The 22,984-nt window shown below is 52.8% G+C and overlaps 1 protein-coding gene across 3 annotated transcripts in view; it reads right to left on the bottom strand.

Moving 5' to 3' along the window:
* The window catches only part of KMT2A (lysine methyltransferase 2A), a 387,559-nt gene that overhangs the window by 106,486 nt on the left and 258,089 nt on the right, over nucleotides 1-22,984 (bottom strand). For all 3 annotated transcript variants that reach the window (XM_075328635.1, XM_075328633.1, XM_075328634.1), the window contains exons 23-24: nucleotides 9,761-9,878; nucleotides 3,585-3,663 (exon numbers count right to left, since the gene is read on the bottom strand). In XM_075328635.1, coding sequence (XP_075184750.1) covers nucleotides 3,585-3,663; nucleotides 9,761-9,878 — 197 coding nt within the window. The remainder of the gene's footprint in view (nucleotides 1-3,584; nucleotides 3,664-9,760; nucleotides 9,879-22,984) is intronic.

Consider the following 22,984-nt stretch of genomic DNA (forward strand, 5'->3'; position numbering starts at 1 on the left):
GAGTCCATCTGTCTAGCATCTTTAAGTGAAGTCCCATCTCCACTGCAACTATGCTCTAGCCGCAAGCCTGGAGATTGGAGAATCCACCTTTGGACCCTGGGTCCCGCGCTTGACCACGTCAGGGGGAAAAGGATAACGTGTATCCTTAATACGTTTGGAGAAAACGCTTATCTGGTAAGCGTGGTGTTCCTGGACTGCTGCTCTGAAGTCAGCGTGGCCAGAAAAATACTCAATATACGTTTGAGCTACTGAAATGGGACTCCTCCTGCTGTGAAGCTGACTCCTCCGCTGGGGGAGCTGAGGGAGAAAGATCCAACATTCCATTGATGGACGCTATAGGATCATTCCTTATGGCGTCACCATCCGGTGTATCCGGATTGAGAGCGGTGTCAGGATCAAAGTCCTGATGAGCTACGTCTGCCTCATCATACAGAGAGCCTCCTGGGACCCCCCCCGGAGCACCGATTTTATTCCAAATGAGGGTGGCCAGGGAGCAATGATCCAGATTGCCCATGGCCTGTCCGGACTGCAAGTCTCTATCCCATTGCAACTCCATCCCTGTCCTTGGACAGGGTTGACAGGTGGTTCCTTTGGCCACGTCTAGTAGAGACCCCGGCTGACCAAGTGCTACAGGGGAGCATTGCACACAATGGGGTTCAGTGCCGTGGAACAGTATCACATGCAGCAAAAACAGCATCGAAAGCCTGTGTTGCTTATATGCTGCTGCCGGCTAGCCATCTAGGATATAGAGCCAAGAATGGCGACCGTACAGTGCAATGTATAGCATACAAGCATAAAGTACAAATGAACACTGCAGCACATGCAATACAAGCAGCATAGAAAGCCTGTGCCTTGGCACCCCTGCTTTTCTGCTGCTGTAGACTAGCCATCTAGGGGAATATAGCCCAGAATAGCGACCATACAGTGCAATGTATAGCATACAAGCATAAGTACAAATGAACACTGCAACCCCTGCAATACAAGCAGCATAGAAAAAAACCTGTGCCTCAGCACCCTTGCTTTTCTGCTGCTGTAGTCTAGTCATTCTAGGCGAAAATAGCCCAGACTAGCGACCGTACAGTGCAGTGTATAGCATACAAGCATAAATACACATGAACACTTCAGTACATGCAATACAAGCAGCATAGAAAGCCTGTGCCTTAGCACCCCTGCTTTCCTGCTGCTGATGTGTCGCCATCTAAGAGGGCATATAGCCAAAAATAGCGACCTATGCAGTGTAAGCATAAAATACAAATGGACAACTGCGGTATTTAGTGGGGTCAGCACGTCAGGTGCCGCTTACCGCCCGCCTATAAGCGGGTGTGTGGTCGCCCTAGTCCTGTGCCTGGTTGCCCAGAGTCCGATCTCTCAGCTCGGACTGCAGGAATGGCTGCCGGCGTCCTTCTCCAGCTCGTGTGGGTAGGGGCGGGCCGTGGGCGTGCCCCCAAGTCAGAGCGGGAAACCGGCGTCCCACAGTGTCCAGTGAGAGGGCTGGAGCATGTAAATAAGGCTCCAGCCCTCGGCGCTGCTGATTGTACAGCGTCTCTCCCCTACCCTGATTGACAGGGTGGGGGCGGGAACGAAGCGGAGTTAGGCCGCAAAAGCCGGGGACTGGATTTATAAGCGCCGCCGCCGTAAAAGCGCGGTCGGCGCTAAGTCCCCGGCGCACTACAAGTCCCAGCCGCGCCGCCGCTCCCGGAGCGTCCGGCGCGGTAGTTCCCAATACATAAAGTCACTCAGCTAGGCTGCAGTGACTGTAACCCTTTACTGTCCCCGGCGCACTAGCACACCCAGCAAGTCTGGAGTGTGCTGTGCCTGTGTGTACGGGGACACAGAGTACCTGAATGGTGCAGGGCCATGTCCCTGAACGGTACCCAGCTCCGTATCCAGCAGGTTCAATGGGTCTGTGGATGGAGCCCGGCCTCAGGGCTTTGGGGCCGGTAAGATCCCACTTCCTCAGAGCCCCTCAGGGGGATGGGAAAGGAAAACAGCATGTGGGCTCCAGCCGCCGTACCAGCAATAGGTACCTCAACCTTACAAACCACAAGCGGGGTGAGAAGGGAGCATGCTGGGGGCCCTATATGGGCCCTCTTTTCTTCCATCCGATATAGTCAGCAGCTACTGCTGACTAAACAGTGGAGCTATGCGTGGATGTCTGACCTCCTTCGCACAAAGCAGAAAACTGGTGAGCCAGTGATCCCACTGGGGGTGTATAGCCAGAAGGGGAGGGGCCTTACACTTTTTAGTGTAATGCTTTGTGTGGCCTCCGGAGGCAGTAGCTATACACCCAATCGTCTGGGTCTCCCAATGGAGCGCCGAAGAAAAAGTACAGGGACCCCCAAATATAAACGTCTCAGGTACTTAGCTTGCTGAGACGCAGGGTTCCAAGTCCCTGGGGGTGAGTGCTCCGGTCCAGCAGGGTCCTGAAGGGCTGCGGATGGAGACCGGTCTCCTGCCAAGCATGGAGAACCGTGCTGACTCCCACTTCAAGCCAGAGCCCAGGAGGGATGGTGAAGGAGCACGGCATGTAAGGCTCCAGCCTTGGAAATCAACCTTAACAGCACCGCCGACACAGTGGGGTGAGAAGGGACATGCCGGGGGTCCAGACGTGGACCCGCTTTTCTTCAAACTCTTTCCAAAAATCAGAAATCAGATGAGAATGCATGTGTGGATGTATGACCTCCTGAACACAAAGCAATAAACTGGCTAGATCTGGTTCTCCAGGGGGTGTATAAGCTCAGAGGGAGGAGCTACACTTTTAAGTGTAGTACTTTGTGTGTCCTCCGGAGGCAGAAGCTAAACACCCATGGTCTGGGTCTCCCAAAGGAACGATAAAGAAAATGGTTTATAGTATCAAATATGTGCATTTAAGTAAGAAATAGAGTACAATATACCAGGACTCCTAGGAGAAGCAGTGAAAGTCCTGCTAGCCCCGCCCATATACAATGATTGACAGCCGTCTCTGTATAGATACAAAGAGGGCTGTCAATCATTCCGTGTGGGAGGAGTAAGGCTAAGTGCACACATCAGTTTTTTGCCATCAGGCACAATCCAACGAAAAAACTGATGCGACGGATCCGGCGAAAAAACGGATCAGTTGCATCAGTTTTTTTCCATCAGTTCCTTCAGTTTTTTGACAGATCAGTTGTGATATTGAGCATGCTCAGTTCAAAAAAACGGATCCGGCAGCCTTAATCTGTTTTTTGCCGTATTACGCCGGATCCGGCGCCCATAGGCTTGCATTATAAAACACACCGTACGGCGCCGGATCCGGCACGATACGGTTTTTCGCCGGAGACAAAAAACGTTTACCTCAACATTCCATAAGGCCGCCGGACAAGCAAATTTTGCTGGATCCGGCGAAAGCCAGATGGAACGCAAGGCCATCCGGTGCAATCCGGCGCTAATAGAAGTCTATGGGGAAAAAAACCACATCCGGCGTCAACAGACGCCGGATACGTTTTTTCATGTTTCTGCCGGATTGCGCCTGATGGTCAAAAACTGATGTGTGTACGCAGCCTAAGCAGGTCTCTTGTGTTTTTAAGGATGTACGCAGGGAACAACAATGATAAAATGACACCTACTGATAACCAACAGGGAAAAGCTTCTCCTCACAGTCGGATAAGTCACTGAGAATGCCGAGACAATCGATAGTCATGGAACCTGTACAAAAAAGAAAATGTTCAGAAAACTGCAAACTGGAGGAGAAGGGAATTTTGTTTACTTACCGTAAATTCCTTTTCTTCTAGCTCCTATTGGGAGACCCAGACAATTGGGTGTATAGCTTCTGCCTCCGGAGGCCACACAAAGTATTACACTTTAAAAAGTGTAACCCCTCCCCTCTGCTATACACCCTCCCGTGCATCACGGGCTCCTCAGTTTTGGTGCAAAAGCAGGAAGGAGGAAACTTATAAATTGGCCTAAGGTAAATTCAATCCGAAGGATGTTCGGAGAACTGAAACCATGGACCAAAAGAACAATTCAACATGAACAACATGTGTACACAAAAGAACAACAGCCCGAAGGGAACAGGGGCGGGTGCTGGGTCTCCCAATAGGAGCTAGAAGAAAAGGAGTTTACGGTAAGTAAACAAAATTCCCTTCTTCTTTGTCGCTCCATTGGGAGACCCAGACAATTGGGATGTCCAAAAGCAATCCCTGGGTGGGTAAAAGAATACCTCGATAAAAGAGCCGAAAAACGGCCCCCTCTTACAGGTGGGCCACTGCCGCCTGAAGGACTCGCCTACCTAGGCTGGCATCTGCCGAATCATCGGCCTGCACCTGATAGTGTTTCGTGAAAGTGTGCAGACTCGACCAGGTAGCCGCCTGACACACCTGCCGAGCCGTAGTCTGGTGTCGCAATGCTCAGGACACCGACGGCTCTGGTAGAATGGGCCTTCAGTCCTGCAGGAATCGGAAGCCCAAAAGAACGGCATGCTTCAAGAATCGGTTCCTTGATTCACCGAGCCAAGGTTGACTTGAAAACCTGAAATCCCTTACTCTGGTCCGCGATAAGGACAAGAGCGCATCAGACCGGCGCAGGGGCGCCGTGCGAGAAATGTAGAGCCGGAGTGCTCTCACCAGATCTAATAAATGCAAATCCTTTTCACATTGGTGAACTGGATGCGGACCCAAAGAGGGTAAGACGAAACGGGGATACCTTAGGGAGAAAGGCCGGGACCGGAGGTAGAACCACCCTATCCTGGTGAAACACCAGGAAGGTGGCTTTGCATGACAGCTCTGCCAGCTGAGATACTCTTCTGAGTGATGTGACTGCCACTAGGAAGGCCACCCTTTGCGAAAGAAAGTGGGCAAGGCAAACGGCCAGGGAGTAAAACCCTGATCAGGGCACCAGGATAAGAAGCTCCTCCAAGTCCTGTGAGAGATCTTGGCGGACGTTGGTTTCCTGGCGTGTCTCATGGTGGCAATGACATCTGGAGATATCCCTGATGACGCTAGGAGCCACCACACAGTGAGGATTAGAGCCGTAGAATTCCGAAGGAAATATGGCCCTTGAGGCAGCAAGTCAGGTCGGTCAGGGAATGCCCACGGTTGACCCACCGTGAGGTGCCACAGATCCGGGTACCACGATCACCTCGGCCAGTCTGGAGCAACGAGGATGGCGCGGCGACAGTCTGACCTGATCTTGCGTAACCCTCTGGGCAGTAGTGCCAGAGGAGGAAATACAAAAGGCAGTCGAAACTGCGACCAGTCGTGAACTAGCGCGTCTGCCGCCAGAGCTCTGTGATCCTTGGACCGAGCTATGAATGCCGGGACTTTGTTGTAGTGCTGAGACGCCATTAGATCGACGTCCGGCGTACCCCAACGGCAACAGATCTCTAGAAACACGTCCGGGTGAAGAGACCATTCCCCTGCGTCCATGCCCTGGCGACTGAGAAAAATCTGCTTCCCAGTTTTCTACGCCCGGGATGTGAACTGCGGAGAAGTTGGAGGCTGTGGCTTCCGCCCACAGCCGCATCTGCCGAACTGCTCGGAAGGCTTGACGACTGCGTGTGCCGCCCTGGTGGTTGATGTACGCAACCGCCTTGGCGTTGTCCGACTGAATTTGGATCTGCCTGCCGTCCAGCTACCGCTGGAACACCTTTAGGGCTAAATCCACTGCCCTTATCCCCAGAACATTTAACCGAGGGGAGGACTCTGTCGGAGTCCAGGTTCCCTGAGCCGAGTGGTGGAGGAAGACCGCTCCCCACCCTGACAGACTCGCGTCCGTCGTGACCCCAGCCCCGGCTGGGGGCCGGAAGGATTTTTCCTTCGCCCAGGAAGTGGAAAGAAGACACCACTGAAGAGAGGTTTTGCTGCAAGGGAAAAGAGACGGTCTTGTCTAGGGACGTCGACCTCCTGTCCCATTTGCGGTGTCCGAAAGAATCGGACGCAGACGAAACTGCGCAAGGGAACTGCCTCCCTTGCTGTCACCATCTTCCTGGGACAGTGCATGAGGCGCCTCAAGGGGTGACTGGGCCCGAAGGAGAGATTGCACCCCTGTCTGTAGTGAACGCTGACTATGCAGCGGAAGCTTCACTATCGCTGAGAGAGTATAAAACTCCATTCCGAGATAAGTCAGTGATTGGGTCGGTGTCAGCTTTGACCCTGGAATTTTGATGATCTACCCGAACCCCTGGAGAGTCTCCAGAGCAATGGTCAGGTTGTGTTGACATGCCACCCAGGAGGGTGTCTTGACTAGAGGATCGTGTAGGTAAGTGATCACCGAGTGGCCCTGTAGGACCGCCACCACTGCTGCCATGACCTTGGTGAAGACCCGTGGGGCTATCGCCAGGCCGAATGGCAGTGCCACGAACTGAAGGTGTTCATCCCTGATGGCGAAACGCAGAAAGCGTTGAAGCTCGGGTGCGATCGGCACATGGAGATAAGCATCCTTGATGTCAATTGATGGTAGGAAGTCTACTTGTGACATCGAGGCTTCAGAGTGTTCGGCTCACTCGGGGCGCGGAGATGTTCTGAAGAAACGAGTTGGAGGGCGAGAGCAGAGCTGTATCCTGTAACCGTGAGACAGAATGTCTCTCACCCATCGGTCTTGGACTGCGGCAAGGACGAGACTGTCTAGTAACTTCATCCAATTGCTCGTCAAACAAACGGTCGCCATAAAATGGCAAACCGGTTAAGAACTTCTTGGAAGCAGAGCCTGCCTTCCATTCACGTAGCCACATGGCCCTGCAGACTGCCACTGAATTGGTGGATGCTACCGCTGTACGGCTCGCAGAGTCCAGGAACGGCGTTCATGGCGTAGAACGAAGAAACCTACGCCTGAGAAGTGAAGGACACAACCTGCGTGGCAGAGTTATGTGCAACCGCAATAATCTCAGCCGGAGAAGCTGAGATAGCTTGGAGTGCCCTCACGGCTGCGAAGGCTGGAGCAAAAGATGCGACTATGGCTTCATAGATGGATTTCATCATAAGCGTTATTTGCCTGTCAGTGGCATTCGTGAGAGATGGACATCTGCCCCTAATACTACGGATCTAGCCGCCAGCCTAGAGACTGGAGGATCCACCCTGTGACACTGAGCCCAACCGTTAAGCACGTCAGGGGGGAAAAGGGTAACGCGTGTCAATAAGGCGCTTAGTAAGCGCTTGTCCGTCAAGTTCTGTGCTACTGGACGGCCCCTCTGGAGTTAGAGTGATCGAAACACGCACTCCTGATGAAGTCGGGGAAGGTTCCCAGCGGGCCCGCTTAGCCTATCATAGGCCGCGGTCCGTGACGGAGTTCTCACCGTGGGAACTGGGTGTTACCCCAGGATGTTGTACCGACTCAGAGGGACCCGGGAGCGATGAACTCACAGCTCCCTGGCCCTGTGGTATCGGTCTGGACTGCAAGGCTTCCAGTATCTTAGCAGACCCCCTGTCCATAGACAGAGTCCTGTGATGTGAAAGCTATTCAGAGATTTGCTGATATCATCATGCAAACTCTGTCGCTGTCATCTGTGCAGTGCCCGTAATATAGCCGCACAAGAGGTACCGGTTGTAAAATAAGCCAGTGCCTTGGCACCCTTACTCTTTAAGAGCAGACAACAGCATGTCGACCGCAGAGTAATCAGTGAGGGTATACAGCCAAAAACAAATAATGCTGCCGAACAGTGAGATCATATACCATATAAATAAACATATATATATATATATATATATATATACACTGCGGCACCAAGGGGGGGACAGCACCAGAAAAACTGGTGCCCCCCAGTGCTCAGTGAGGGGGAAGGAGGATACCAACGTATGCTCCAGTCGTTACCCCTGACTGGCAGGCCCGAGAACGGGAGTATATGGCACTAGGCCGTAAGAGCCAGGGACTAAATTTAAAAACGCGGCCGGCAGACATGGCGCGGTCGGCGCGGTAGTCCCAGTCTCACAAACCAGTCAGCAACCGCTGCGGCATTTGTAACACAGATGCTGCATGCACTGTCCCTCAGGGGACACAGAGTACGTTATGATGCAGGGCTCTGTCTGCGGGAATCTGGTGGCCTATAGTGATCAGTGAGGGGGGGCGGAGGACAGCGAGGTGTGCTCCAGCCCTCACTGTCGGCAACATACCGACCATCCCGCCCTTCTCCCTGACTGGCAGGCTCAGGGGCGGGAGTTTAACACACTAGGCCGCAAAAGCCGGGAACTAAAGTAAAAACCGCGGCCGGCAAACAGGCACGGTCGGCGCGGTAGTCCCGGACAAAAATCCACACCGCAGTCGCAGCTGCGTCTGAGACCAAGGTGCTTCATGCACCGTCCCAACGGGGACACAGAGTACCTGTAGATGCAGGGCCATGTCCCTGACGATACTCCGTCTCCTGTCCGGCAGATTCCCCCAGGGGCTGCGGATGTGGCTTGTGGCCACCAGATTCTCTGCCCCGGGTCTCCCTCAGCTGCAGCCAGAAGTTGCTGAAAACATGGCTGACGGCGTTCTCTGAGGAGGAGGGAGGCGTGGGCGTAGTCACAAAAAGTGCGGGAATCTGGTGCCCCAGCGTGGGTAGTGAGGGGGGCGGAGGACAGCTCAGTGTACTCCAGCCCTCACTGTCGGCGTCATACCGACCGTCCCGCCCTTTTCCCTGACTGGGAGGCCTGGGGGCGGGAGAATCCTATACTAGGCCGCAAAAGCCGGGGACTAAAGTTAAAATCGCGGCCGGCCGGCAGTGCACGGTCGGCGCGGTAGTCCCGGACCCATACGCACGCCGCAGTCGCTGCAGCGTCTGGGCCCAAGGTGCTTTATGCGCCGTCCCAACGGGGACACAGAGCACCTTGCCCTAGAAAGTGCGGGAATCTTCCAGTGCAGCGTCCCTCCCTTCCCCTGACTGGCAGGCCCGGGGGTGGGAATATGCGGTACTAGGCCGCAGAAGCCGGGGACTAGAGTTATAAGCGCGGCCGGCAAACAAGCGCGGTCAGCGCGGTAGTCCCGGCGCACTAACACGCTCAGCAGTGCTGCAGCGTGTATGACACAAGCGCTCCATGCGCCGTCCCCAAGGGGACACAGAGTACCTCACAGTAGCAGGGCCATGTCCCTGACGATACCCAGCTCCTGTCCAGCAGATTCCCCAGGGGCTGCGGAGGGAGCACGGTCCCAGTGTCTGGAGACCGATTATGGATCCCACTTCACCCAGAGCCCTGCAGGGATGGGGAAGGAAAACAGCATGTTGGCTCCTGCCTATGTACCCGCAATGGGTACCTCAACCTTAACAGCACCGCCGACCAGAGTGGGGTGAGAAGGGAGCATGCCGGGGGCCCTATATCGGCCCACTTTTCTTCCATCTGATATAGTCAGCAGCTGCTGCTGACTAAATTGTGGAGCTATGCGTGCATGTGTGCCTCCTTCGCACAAAGCATAAAAACTGAGGAGCCCGTGATGCACGGGAGGCTGTATAGCAGAGGGGAGGGGTTACACTTTTTAAAGTGTAATACTTTGTGTGGCCTCCGGAGGCAGAAGCTATACACCCAATTGTCTGGGTCTCCCAATGGAGCGACAAAGAAAACTAAGTTACTCAAAGTGCCAAGTTACCAATATAATGTTGATTATTTATTCTACTCGCTTGTATATCGCCATCATATTCCGCAGCGCTTCCACAGACATCACTGTCCCCGTTGGGGATCTCAATTTTAATTTCCTATCGATACACTGTGGATTTTAAACCTAGTGACATTTAGTGACACCGCCTGTTTCGGAGAGAGGAACAGGTGCCGGAGGTTGCGCGCTGTGCCCATCTATAGCCGTCACGGCTCCGATCCGCCGGTAACCTCTGCGCTCTCACCTATCATCACATGGATGTTGTCCGACTCCAGACCGTTCAAAAATTTCCTCCGCACGTTAATGCCTTCAAAGTCGACGACCACTCGCCGGAAAACCTCAAAGTTGTTATCAGAGACGACCTTTAAAGAAAACAATGTCTGCATTAGAGAGTGACGGAGCAGCGCAGACTGCGGGCATCTATCACATGAAGGATAACCTGCAGGAGGGTCCCCGTGCTTCGCATCCATATGGAATTCTGATTTATGCTGGAAGTTCGGAGTTGTATAGCGGCGGTGCACATGTTTACAGAGGTCACCCACTATCCCCGACTCAGTTACTGGTTTTGCCATAAATGCTTGAGCATAAAGGTCGCCTTATACCTTTTCTGCCAAGTTTCACATGGTTTTATACCTTCCTGCATCGCTTCTGCTTCACATTCCTCTGCTCACTTATGACTACATTTCCCATCATCCCTTGTGCTGGCTGCAACCATCACCCCCTGTAACTCCACCCACACCCCTCCCCCACTTCTCCCCAGGCATCACAAACAGGGTGAACATGATGTGCAGAATACTGCAGGGAATAGAAGTAATGCACAAAGCACCAGAACAGCAGCTCTGACAATAAACATCTTCCCCTACTCCCCCAGATTAGATATGGAAGAATAGAGGGAATGGATGGAAGGATGAAGAGAATGATGGATGGATGGATGGAATGAGGGAGGGAGGAAGCAATGGATGAATGGGTGAATGAATGAATGAATGAATTAATTAATTAATTAAATTAATTAATGGGTGGATGGATGGGATGAGCGAGAGATGGATGGAATAGATGGGTGGATGGATGGGATGAGGGAGGGATGAATGGATGAATGAATGAATGAATTAATTAATTAATTAATGGGTGGATGGATGGGATGAGCGAGAGATGGATGGATGGATGGATGGATGGGATAGATGGGTGGATGGATGGGATGAGGGAGGGATGAATGAATGAATGAATGAATGAATGAATGGCTTGCAAAGTCTCCTTAACGAGAATAGTGTTCCCCTGTGGTCCCAACAAAGCTTCTCATGAGCCAGATCAGACACCCCATACTTTGCACTGACGAGGGGCAAGCACCCCGAAACACCGTGTCTTCAAATTGGGATTCTGATCTGGCATATATATCCCAAGTCATATGCAAAGGATTGTTAAAGAAGGGAATTTTGTTTACTTACCGTAAATTCCTTTTCTTCTAGCTCCAATTGGGAGACCCAGACAATTGGTGTATAGCTACTGCCTCCGGAGGCCACACAAAGCATTACACTTAAAAGTGTAAGGCCCCTCCCCTTCTGCCTATACACCCCCCGTGGGATCACGGGCTCCTCAGTTTTAGTGCCAAAGCAAGAAGGAGGAAAGCCAATAACTGGTTTAAGAACAAGTTCAATCCGAAGGAACATCGGAGAACCGAAACCATTCAATATGAACAACATGTGTACCCGAAAAAACAAAAATCCCTAAGCAAACAGGGCGGGTGCTGGGTCTCCCAATTGGAGCTAGAAGAAAAGGAATTTACGGTAAGTAAACAAAATTCCCTTCTTCTTTGGCGCTCCATTGGGAGACCCAGACAATTGGGACGTCCAAAAGCAGTCCCTGGGTGGGTATAATAACCCCTCGTGATAGGACCGTAAAAACAGCCCTACCCTACAGGTGGGCAGTCGCCGCCTGAAGGACTTGTCTACCTAGGCTGGCGTCCGCCGAAGCGTAGGTATGCACTTGATAGTGTTTGGTAAAAGTGTGCAGACTCGACCAGGTAGCCGCCTGGCACACCTGCTGAGCCGTAGCCTGGTGCCGTAATGCCCAGGACGCACCCACGGCTCTGGTAGAATGGGCCTTCAGCCCTGAGGGAACCGGAAGCCCAGCAGAACGGTAGGCTTCAAGAATTGGTTCCTTGATCCACCGAGCCAGGGTGGATTTGGAAGCTTGCGACCCTTTGCGCTGACCAGCGACAAGGACAAAGAGTGCATCCGAGCGGCGCAGGGGCGCCGTGCGGGAAATGTAGATCCTGAGCGCTCTCACGAGATCCAACAAATGCAAATCCTTTTCACATTGATGAACTGGATGAGGGCACAAGGAAGGCAAGGAGATATCCTGATTAAGATGAAACGGGGATACCACCTTAGGGAGAAACTCCGGAATCGGGCGCAGAACCACCTTGTCCTGGTGAATCACCAGGAAGGGAGATTTGCATGACAGCGCTGCTAGCTCGGACACTCTCCGGAGAGACGTGACCGCTACTAGAAAGGCCACTTTCTGTGAAAGGCGAGAAAGGGAAACATCCCTCATAGGCTCGAAAGGCGGCTTCTGAAGAACAATTAGAACCCTGTTCAGATCCAAGGGCTCTAACGGCCGCTTGTAAGGAGGGACGATATGACAGACCCCTTGCAGGAACGTGCGTACCTGAGGAAGTCGTGCTAGGCGCTTCTGAAAAAATACAGATAGCGCTGAGACTTGCCCCTTGAGGGAGCTGAGCGACAAACCTTTTTCCAACCCGGATTGCAGGAAGGAAAGAAAAGTAGGCAATCCAAATGGCCAGGGAGAGACTCCCTGAGCAGAGCACCAAGACAAGAATATTTTCCACGTCCTGTGGTATATCTTGGCGGAGGTAGGTTTTCTGGCCTGTCTCATGGTGGCAATGACCTTTTGAGACAATCCTGAACCCGCTAGGATCCAGGACTCAATGGCCACACAGTCAGGTTCAGGGCCGCAGAATTCTGATGGAAAAACGGCCCTTGAGACAGCAAGTCTGGTCGGTCTGGTAGTGCCCACGGTTGGCCTACCGCGAGGTGCCACAGATCCGGGTACCACGACCTCCTTGGCCAGTTTGGAGCGACGAGGATGGCGCGGCGGCAGTCGGACCTGATCTTGCGCAGCACTCTGGGCAACAGAGCCAGAGGTGGAAACACATAAGGAAGCCGGAACTGCGACCAATCTTGAACTAAGGCGTCTGCCGCCAGAGCTCGGTGATCGTAAGACCGTGCCATGAAAACTGGGACCTTGTTGTTGTGCCGAGACGCCATTAGGTCGACGTCCGGCATCCCCCAGCGGCGACAGATCTCCTGAAACACGTCCGGGTGAAGAGACCATTCCCCTGCGTCCATACCCTGGCGACTGAGGAAGTCTGCTTCCCAGTTGTCCACGCCTGGGATGTGAACTGCGGATATGGTGGAAGCCGTGTCTTCCACCCACGTCAGAATCCGCCGGACTTCCTGGAAGGCTTGCCGACTGCGAGTTCCTCCTTGGTGGTTGATGTATGCCACTGCTGTGGAGTTGTCCGACTGAATACGGATCTGCTTGCCTTCCAGCCACTGCTGGAAGGCTTGTAGGGCAAGATACACTGCTCTGATCTCCAGAACGTTGATCTGAAGGGTGGACTCTTGCTGAGTCCACGTACCTTGAGCCCTGTGGTGGAGAAAGACTGCTCCCCACCCTGACAGACTCGCATCTGTCGTCACCACCGCCCAGGATGGGGGTAGGAAGGATTTCCCTTTCGACAATGAGGTGGGAAGCAGCCACCATCGAAGAGAATCCTTGGCCGCCTGAGAGAGAGAGACGTTGCTGTCGAGGGACTTCGACCTCCCGTCCCATTGGCGGAGAATGTCCCATTGTAGTGGACGAAGATGAAACTGCGCGAAAGGGACTGCCTCTATTGCTGCCACCATCTTCCCTAGGAAGTGCATGAGGCGTCTCAAGGGGTGTGACTGGCCTTGAAGGAGAGATTGCACCCCTGTCTGTAGTGAACGCTGTTTGACAAGCGGAAGCTTCACTATCGCTGAGAGAGTATGAAACTCCATGCCAAGATATGTTATCGACTGGGTCGGGGTTAGATTTGACTTGGAAAAGTTGATGATCCACCCGAAACCCTGGAGGGTCTCCAGCGCCACGTTCAGGCTGTGTTGGCATGCCTCTTGAGAAGGCGCCTTGACCAGCAGATCGTCTAAGTAAGGGATCACGGAGTGTCCCTGAGAGTGCAGGACTGCAACTACAGCTGCCATGACTTTGGTGAAGACCCGTGGGGCTGTCGCCAGACCAAAAGGCAGGGCTACGAACTGAAGGTGTTCGTCTCCTATAACGAAGCGTAGAAAACGCTGATGCTCTGGAGCAATCGGTACGTGGAGATAAGCATCCTTGATGTCTATTGATGCTAGGAAATCTCCTTGAGACATTGCGGCGATGACGGATCGGAGGGATTCCATCCGGAACAGTCTGGTTCTCACGTGGTTGTTGAGAAGTTTTAGGTCCAGAACGGGACGGAAAGACCCGTCCTTTTTTGGTACCACAAACAAATTGGAGTAAAAACCTTGACCTTGCTCTTGAAGAGGAACAGGGATCACCACTCCTTCCGCCTTTAGAGTGCACACCGCCTGCAGAAGAGCATCGGCTCGGTCGGGAGGCGGAGACGTTCTGAAGAATCGAGTTGGGGGACGAGAACTGAACTCTATCCTGTACCCGTGAGACAGAATGTCTCGCACCCAACGGTCTTGGACCTGTGGCAGCCAAATGTCGCCAAAGCGGGAGAGCCTGCCACCGACTGAGGATGCGGAGGGAGGAGGCCGGAAGTCATGAGGAAGCCGCCTTGGTAGCGGGTCTTCCGGCTGTCTTTTTTGGGCGTGACTGAGCCCGCCAAGAATCTGAACTCCTCTGATCCTTTTGAGTCCTCTTGGACGAGGAGAATTGGGACCTGCCCGAGCCTCGAAAGGACCGAAACCCCGACTGTCCCCTCCTCTGTTGGGGTTTGTTTTGTCTGGGCTGAGGTAAGGATGAATCCTTACCCTTGGACTGTTTAATGATTTCATCCAAACGCTCACCAAACAGCCGGTCACCAGAAAATGGCAAACTGGTTAAACATTTTTTGGAAGCAGAATCTGCTTTCCATTCCCTTAACCACAAGGCTCTGCGTAAAACCACGGAGTTGGCGGATGCCACTGCCGTACGGCTCGTAGAGTCCAGGACAGCATTAATCGCGTAAGACGCAAATGCAGACATTTGAGAGGTTAAGGATGCCACCTGCGGAACAGATGTACGTGTGACCGTGTCAATCTGTGCAAGACCAGCTGAAATAGCTTGGAGTGCCCATACGGCTGCGAATGCAGGAGCAAACGACGCGCCGATAGCTTCATAGATGGATTTCAACCAGAGCTCCATCTGTCTGTCAGTGGCATCTTTAAGTGCAGCCCCATCCTCCACTGCAACTATGGATCTAGCCGCAAGCCTGGAGATAGGGGGATCCACCTTGGGACACTGGGTCCAGCTCTTGACCACGTCAGGAGGAAAGGGATAACGTGTATCCTTAAGCCGTTTGGAGAAACGCTTATCTGGATAAGCGTGGTGTTTCTGGACTGACTCTCTAAAGTCAGAATGGTCCAGAAAAGTACTTAATTTACGCTTGGGATACCTGAAATGGAATTTCTCCTGCTGTGAAGCTGACTCCTCCACTGGAGGAGCTGGGGGAGAAATATCCAACATTTTATTGATGGACGCGATAAGATCGTTCACTATGGCGTCACCATCAGGAGTATCCAGATTGAGAGCGGTCTCAGGATCAGAATCCTGATCAGCTACCTCCGGCTCATCACACAGAGAATCCTCCTGCTGAGACCCTGACCAGTGAGATGATGTAGAGGGCCGCTCATAGCGAGCTCGCTTAGGCTGTCTGGGACTGTCGTCCGTGTCAGAGCCATCACCCTGGGATGCATGGGACACCCCCGGAGCCCGGAGCTGTTCCAACTGAGGGGGACCAGGGAGCAATGAATCAACAGTGCCCATGGTCTGAGTTACTGGTCTAGACTGCAAAGTTTCTAGAATCTGAGACATAGTCACAGATAATCTATCCGCAAAAATTGCAAACTCTGTCCCCGTCACCTGGACAGTATTCACAGGTGGATCTCTCTGGGACACCTCCAGCAGAGGCCCCGTCCGAGCAGGGGGCACAGGGGCCGAACACTGCACACAATTGGGGTCAGTGGAACCTGCCGGTAGAACAGCCTCACAAGCGGTGCAAGCAGCATAGAAAGCCTGTGCCTTGGCACCCCTGTTTTTTGCGGACGATATGCTGTATTCTCCACAGAGCAATCCAGGAGGGTATATAGCCAAGAATCACCAGCGACCGTTTAGTGCAATGTATAGCATGCAAGCATAAAAATACAATTGAACACTTCGTCACTAGTGGGGTCAGCACCGGAGGTGCCGCTTACCGCCCGCTAAAAGCGGGTGTGTAGTCGCCAGAATCCCGTGCCTGGGTCTCCCAGAACTTGTCTCCCCTTTCCAGCTCAGCCTGCACACAGGAATGGCTGCCGGCGTTCTGTGAAGAGAGGCGGACCGTGGGGGTGCCTCAGACAAAGTGCGGGAAACTGGCTTCCCACTGTGCTCAATGTGAGGGCTGGAGTATGTAAAGCAGATTCCAGCCCTCGGCACTGACGTTCTGTACAGCGTCCCGCCCTTCCCCTGACTGGCAGGCCTGGGGGCGGGAACGAAACGGAACTAGGCCGCAAAAGCCGGGGACTCTAGTAAAAAGCGCGGCCGACAAATATGCACGGCCAGCGCGGAAGTCCCCGGCGCACCACAAGTCCCAGCCGCGTCGCAGTAAAAACTGCCAGCAGGGGCCGGCGCGGCAGTTCCCAACACACTAACTCCCTCAGCAAGCTGTGGAAGTGTGGCACAAGCGCGCAGCGCTATTGTCCCCGGCGCACTAACACACCCAGCAATGCTGCAGTGTGTGCGCGGTCTGTACGGGGACACAGAGTACCTTGACGTAGCAGGGCCCTGTCCCTGACGATACTCCGCTCCATATCCAGCAGATTCCCCAGGGGCTGTGGACGGAGCACGGTCTCTGTGCCTGGAGACCGGTAAATCCCACTTCACCCAGAGCCCTAAGGGGGATGGGGAAGGATGCAGCATGTGGGCTCCAGCCTCTGTACCCGCAATGGGTACCTCAACCTTAACAAACACCGCCGACAAAAGTGGGGTGAGAAGGGAGCATGCTGGGGACCCTAGTATGGGTCCTCTTTTCTTCCATCCGACATAGTCAGCAGCTGCTGCTGACTAAACAGTGGAGCTATGCGTGGATGTCTGACCTCCTTCGCACAAAGCTTGAAAACTGAGGAGCCCGTGATCCCACGGGGGGTGTATAGGCAGAAGGGGAGGGGCCTTACACTTTTAAGTGTAATGCTTTGTGTGGCCTCCGGAGGCAGTAGCTATACACCAATTGTCTGGGTCTCCCAATGGAGCGCCAAAGAAAATCCACTTTTGACTTTTAGGATCGCTACTTCCAATAGGTGGCGCTGTGCTACAGTTTGTCTCCTTTCCTGGAGAGACAATTTGAATAAATGAATGAATGAATGAATGAATAGATGGATGGGATGAGTGGAAGGAATGGATAAGATGAATAGAATAGAATGGATGGATAGCTAAAATGAAAAGAATGGATGGATGGATGGATACGATGAATAGAATGGATTGATGGATTGGATAAGATGGATAGCTAGAATGAATGGATGGATGGAATGTATTAAGCCCACTTTACACGTTGCAATTAGTTGTACAATCGCATTTGCGATGTGACACGCCCAGGTTGCATACGGGATCTATGAGATTTCACGTTGGTCGTTCATTTGCTGTCACACGAGCGTTAGTAGTCTATGTTAAATTGATCAATGTTATGTGCGATCCTTTAGATCATGTGTTCTGTGACGTATGCATTGGGCACCTTTTTTTTTTTATTTATTGACTTGACAAGCGTGTGTAATGTGTAGGGATGTGTTTTTACTATGTCATCTGCCATTCAGCTCTGCTACATGGCCGCTGACAGCAGCCACAGACAGCCATGTAGCAGAGCTGAATGGCAGATGACAGCAGACAGAGCCGCACTGTCAGAATGAACTCGGGTGAACTTCACCCGACTTCATTGTCATGCTGCGGCTCTGTCTGTGTCGCGTCCTGATTAGCGGTCACCAGTGAAGGACTCACCGGTGACCGCTAATCTCCTAAATTACTGAAGTTAGCAGCCCTCTCTCATACTCACCAATCCCCGGCGCTGCACGGCATTCACACTGCTCCGGCGGCTTTTACTGTTTTGAAAAAGCCGGCCGCCCATTAAACAATCTCGTATTCCCTGCTTTCCCCGCCCACCGGCGCCTATGATTGGTTACAGTGAGACACGCCCCCACTCTGAGTGACAGGTGTCACACTGCACCCAATCACAGCAGCCGGTGGGCGGATCTATACTGTGTAGTGAAATAAATAATTAAATAATTAAAAAAAAACGGCGTGCGGTTCCCCCCAATTTTAAAACCAGCCAGATAAAGCCATACGGCTGAAGGCTGGTATTCTCAGGATGGGGAGCTCCACGTTATGGGGAGCCCCCCAGCCTAACAATATCAGCCAACAGCCGCCCAGAATTGCCGCATACATTATATGCGACAGTTCTGGGACTGTACCCGGCTCTTCCCGATTTGCCCTGGTGCGTTGGCAAATCGGGGTAATAAGGAGTTATTGGCAGCCCATAGCTGCCAATAAGTCCTAGATTAATCATGTCAGGCGTCTATGAGACACCTTCCATGATTAATCTGTAAGTGACAGTAAAAAAACACACACACGAAAAATCCTTTATTAGAAATAAAAAACACACACATATACCCTGGTTAACCACTTTAATCAGCCCCAAAAAAAGAGAATTTTGTTACTTACCGTAAATTCTTTTTCTTGTAGTTCCGTCATGGGAGACCCAGACCATGGGTGTATAGCTACTGCCTCCGGAGGACACACAAAGTTACTACACTCAAAACGTGTAGCTCCTCCCTCCTAGCATATACACCCCCTGCTAGCCAGTCCTAGCCAGTTTAGTGCAAAAGCTGAAGGAGGACATCCACCCACAAGAAGAGACAGAGTAAAATCCGGAAGAACCGGAACCTCTGTCTACAACAATAACAGCCGGTGAAGACACACGGAACAAGAAACCTGCCAACAGGCAATAGGGAGGGTGCTGGGTCTCCCATGACGGAACTACAAGAAAGAAGGGAATTTTGTTACTTACCGTAAATTCCTTTTCTTCTAGCTCCAATTGGGAGACCCAGCCGATTGGGTGTATAGCTACTGCCTCCGGAGGCCACACAAAGCATTACACTGTAAGGCCCCTCCCCTTCTGGCTATACACCCCCCGTGGGATCACGGGCTGCTCAGTTTTAGTGCTAAAGCAAGAAGGAGGAAAGCCAATAACTGGTTTAAACAAATTCAATCCGAAGTAACATCGGAGAACTGAAACCGTTCAACATGAACAACATGTGTACCCGAAAAAACCAAAAATCCCGAAGGAAACAGGGCGGGTGCTGGGTCTCCCAATTGGAGCTAGAAGAAAAGGAATTTACGGTAAGTAACAAAATTCCCTTCTTCATCGGCGCTCCATTGGGAGACCCAGACGATTGGGACGTCCAAAAGCAGTCCCTGGGTGGGTAAATTAATACCTCGAGTTAGAGCTGCAAAACAGCCCTCCCCTACATGGAGGCAACCGCCGCCTGCAGGACTCTTCTACCTAGGCTGGCGTCCGCCGAAGCGTAGGTATGCACCTGATAATGTTTGGTGAAAGTGTGCAGACTCGACCAGGTAGCTGCCTGGCATACCTGTTGAGCCGTAGCCTGGTGTCGTAATGCCCAGGACGCACCCACGGCTCTGGTAGAATGGGCCTTCAGCTCTGATGGAACCGGAAGCCCAGCAGAACGGTAGGCTTCAAGAATTGGTTCCTTGATCCATCGAGCCAGGGTGGATTTGGAAGCCTGCGATCCTTTGCGCTTACCAGCGACAAGGACAAAGAGTGCATCCGAGCGGCGCAGGGGCGCCGTGCGGGAAATGTAGATTCTGAGTGCTCTCACCAGATCCAACAAATGCAAATCCTTTTCATACCGATGAACTGGATGAGGACAAAAGGAAGGTAAGGAGATATCCTGATTGAGATGAAAAGAGGATACCACCTTAGGGAGAAACTCCTGAATCGGGCGCAGCACTACCTTGTTCTGGTGAAAAACCAGGAAGGGAGCTTTGGATGACAGCGCTGCCAGCTCGGATACCCTCCGAAGAGACGTGACCGCTACCAGAAAGGCCACTTTCTGTGAGAGTGAGAGAGAGTGAGAGAGTGAGAGAGAGAGATCCCATGGATCTAACGGCCGTTTGTACGGAGGGACGATGTGACAAACCCCCTGCAGGAACGTGCGTACCTGAGGAAGTCGTGCTAGACGCTTTTGAAAAAATACCGATAGCGCTGAGACTTGCCCTTTAAGGGAGCCGAGCGATAAGCCTTTTTCCAAACCAGATTGCAGGAAGGAAAGAAAGAAGGGAATTTTGTTACTTACCGTAAATTCCTTTTCTTCTAGCTCCTATTGGGAGACCCAGACGATTGGGTGTATAGCACTGCCTCCGGAGGCCACACAAAGCATTACACTAAAAAGTGTAAGGCCCCTCCCCTTCTGGCTATACACCCCCCGTGGGATCACGGGCTGCTCAGTTTTAGTGCTAAAGCAAGAAGGAGGAAAGCCAATAACTGGTTTAAACAAATTCACTCCGAAGTAACATCGGAGAACTGAAAACCATTCAACATGAACAACATGTGTACCCGAAAACAACCAAAAATCCCGAAGGACAACAGGGCGGGTGCTGGGTCTCCCAATAGGAGCTAGAAGAAAAGGAATTTACGGTAAGTAACAAAATTCCCTTCTTCTTCGGCGCTCCATTGGGAGACCCAGACGATTGGGACGTCCAAAAGCTGTCCCTGGGTGGGTAAAGAAATACCTCATGTTAGAGCTGCAAAGACAGCCCTCCCCTACGGGGAGGCAACTGCCGCCTGCAGGACTCTTCTACCTAGGCTGGCGTCCGCCGAAGCATAGGTATGCACCTGATAATGTTTGGTGAAAGTGTGCAGACTCGACCAGGTAGCTGCCTGGCACACCTGTTGAGCCGTAGCCTGGTGTCGTAATGCCCAGGACGCACCCACGGCTCTGGTGGAGTGGGCCTTCAGCCCTGATGGAACCGGAAGCCCAGCAACACGGTAGGCTTCAAGAATTGGTTCTTTGATCCATCGAGCCAGGGTGGCTTTGGAAGCCTGCGACCCTTTGCGCTTACCAGCGACAAGGACAAAGAGTGCATCCGAGCGGCGCAGGGGCGCCGTGCGGGAAATGTAGATTCTGAGTGCTCTCACCAGATCTAACAAATGTAAATCCTTTTCATACCGATGAACTGCATGCGGATAAAAGGAAGGCAAGGAGATATCCTGATTAAGATGAAAAGAGGATACCACCTTAGGGAGAAACTCTTGAATGGGGCGCAGCACTACCTTGTCCTGGTGGAACACCAGGAAGGGAGCCTTGGATGACAGCGCTGCTAGCTCAGACACTCTCCGAAGAGACGTGACCGCCACTAGAAAGGCCACTTTCTGTGAGAGACGAGAAAGTGAAACATCCCTCAGAGGCTCGAAGGGCGGCTTCTGGAGAGCAACTAGTACCCTGTTTAGATCCCATGGATCTAACGGCCGCCTGTACGGAGGGACGATATGACAAACCCCCTGCAGGAACGTGCGCACCTGAGAAAGTCGTGCTAGACGCTTCTGAAAAAACACGGATAGTGCCGAGACTTGCCCTTTAAGGGAGCCGAGCGACAAGCCCTTTTCCAACCCAGATTGCAGGAAGGAAAGCAAGACAGGTAACGCGAATGGCCAGGGGGATACTCCTTGTGCAGAGCACCAGGATAAGAAAATCTTCCACGTTCTGTGGTAGATCTTAGCAGAAGTGGACTTCCTAGCCTGTCTCATGGTGGCCACGACCCCTTGGGATAATCCTGAAGACGCTAGGATCCAGGACTCAATGGCCACACAGACAGGTTCAGGGCCGCAGAATTCCGATGGAAAAACGGCCCTTGGGACAGTAAGTCTGGTCGGTCTGGTAGTGCCCACGGTTGGCCGACCGTGAGATGCCACAGATCCGGGTACCACGACCTCCTCGGCCAGTCTGGGGCGACGAGTATGACGCGGCCGCAATCGGATCTGATCTTGCGTAACACTCTGGGCAAGAGTGCCAGAGGTGGAAACACATAAGGGAGCCGGAACTGCGACCAATCTTGCACTAAGGCGTCTGCCGCCAGAGCTCTTTGATCGCGAGACCGCGCTATGAAGGTCGGGACCTTGTTGTTGTGCCGAGACGCCATTAGGTCGACGTCCGGCACCCCCCAGCGGTGGCAGATTTCCTGAAACACGTCCGGGTGAAGGGACCATTCCCCTGCGTCCATGCCCTGGCGACTAAGGAAGTCTGCTTCCCAGTTTTCTACGCCCGGGATGTGAACTGCTGATATGGTGGATGCTCTGTCCTCCACCCACATCAGAATCCGCCTGACTTCCTGGAAGGCTTGCCGACTGCGTGTCCCTCCTTGGTGGTTGATGTATGCCACCGCTGTGGAGTTGTCCGACTGAATTCGGATCTGCTTTCCTTCCAGCCACTGCTGGAAGGCTAGTAGGGCAAGATACACTGCCCTGATTTCCAGAACATTGATCTGAAGGGCGGACTCCTGCTGAGTCCACGTCCCTTGAGCCCTGTGGTGGAGAAAAACTGCTCCCCACCCTGACAGACTCGCGTCTGTCGTGACCACTGCCCAGGATGGGGGTAGGAAGGATCTTCCCTGTGATAATGAGGTGGGAAGAAGCCACCATTGCAGAGAGTCCTTGGCCGTCTGAGAAAGGGAGACTTTCCTGTCCAGGGAAGTTGTCTTCCCGTCCCATTGGCGGAGAATGTCCCATTGAAGTGGGCGCAGATGAAACTGCGCGAACTGGACTGCCTCCATTGCTGCCACCATCTTCCCTAGGAAGTGCATGAGGCGCCTTAAGGGGTGCGACTGACCCTGAAGGAGAGACTGCACCCCTGTCTGTAATGACCGCTACTTGTCCAGCGGAAGCTTCACTATCGCTGAGAGAGTATGAAACTCCATGCCAAGATACGTTAGTGATTGAGTCGGTGACAGATTTGACTTTGAAAAGTTGATGATCCACCCGAAAGTCTGGAGAGTCTCCAGCGCAACATTCAGGCTGTGTTGGCATGCCTCTTGAGAGGGTGCTTTGACAAGTAGATCGTCCAAGTAAGGGATCACCGAATGTCCCTGAGAGTGCAACACTGCTACCACTGCCGCCATGACCTTGGTGAAAACCCGTGGGGCTGTCGCCAGACCGAATGGCAGA

This window comes from Anomaloglossus baeobatrachus, chromosome 11, assembly GCF_048569485.1.
Source record: "Anomaloglossus baeobatrachus isolate aAnoBae1 chromosome 11, aAnoBae1.hap1, whole genome shotgun sequence".
Lineage (NCBI taxonomy): Eukaryota > Metazoa > Chordata > Amphibia > Anura > Aromobatidae > Anomaloglossus > Anomaloglossus baeobatrachus.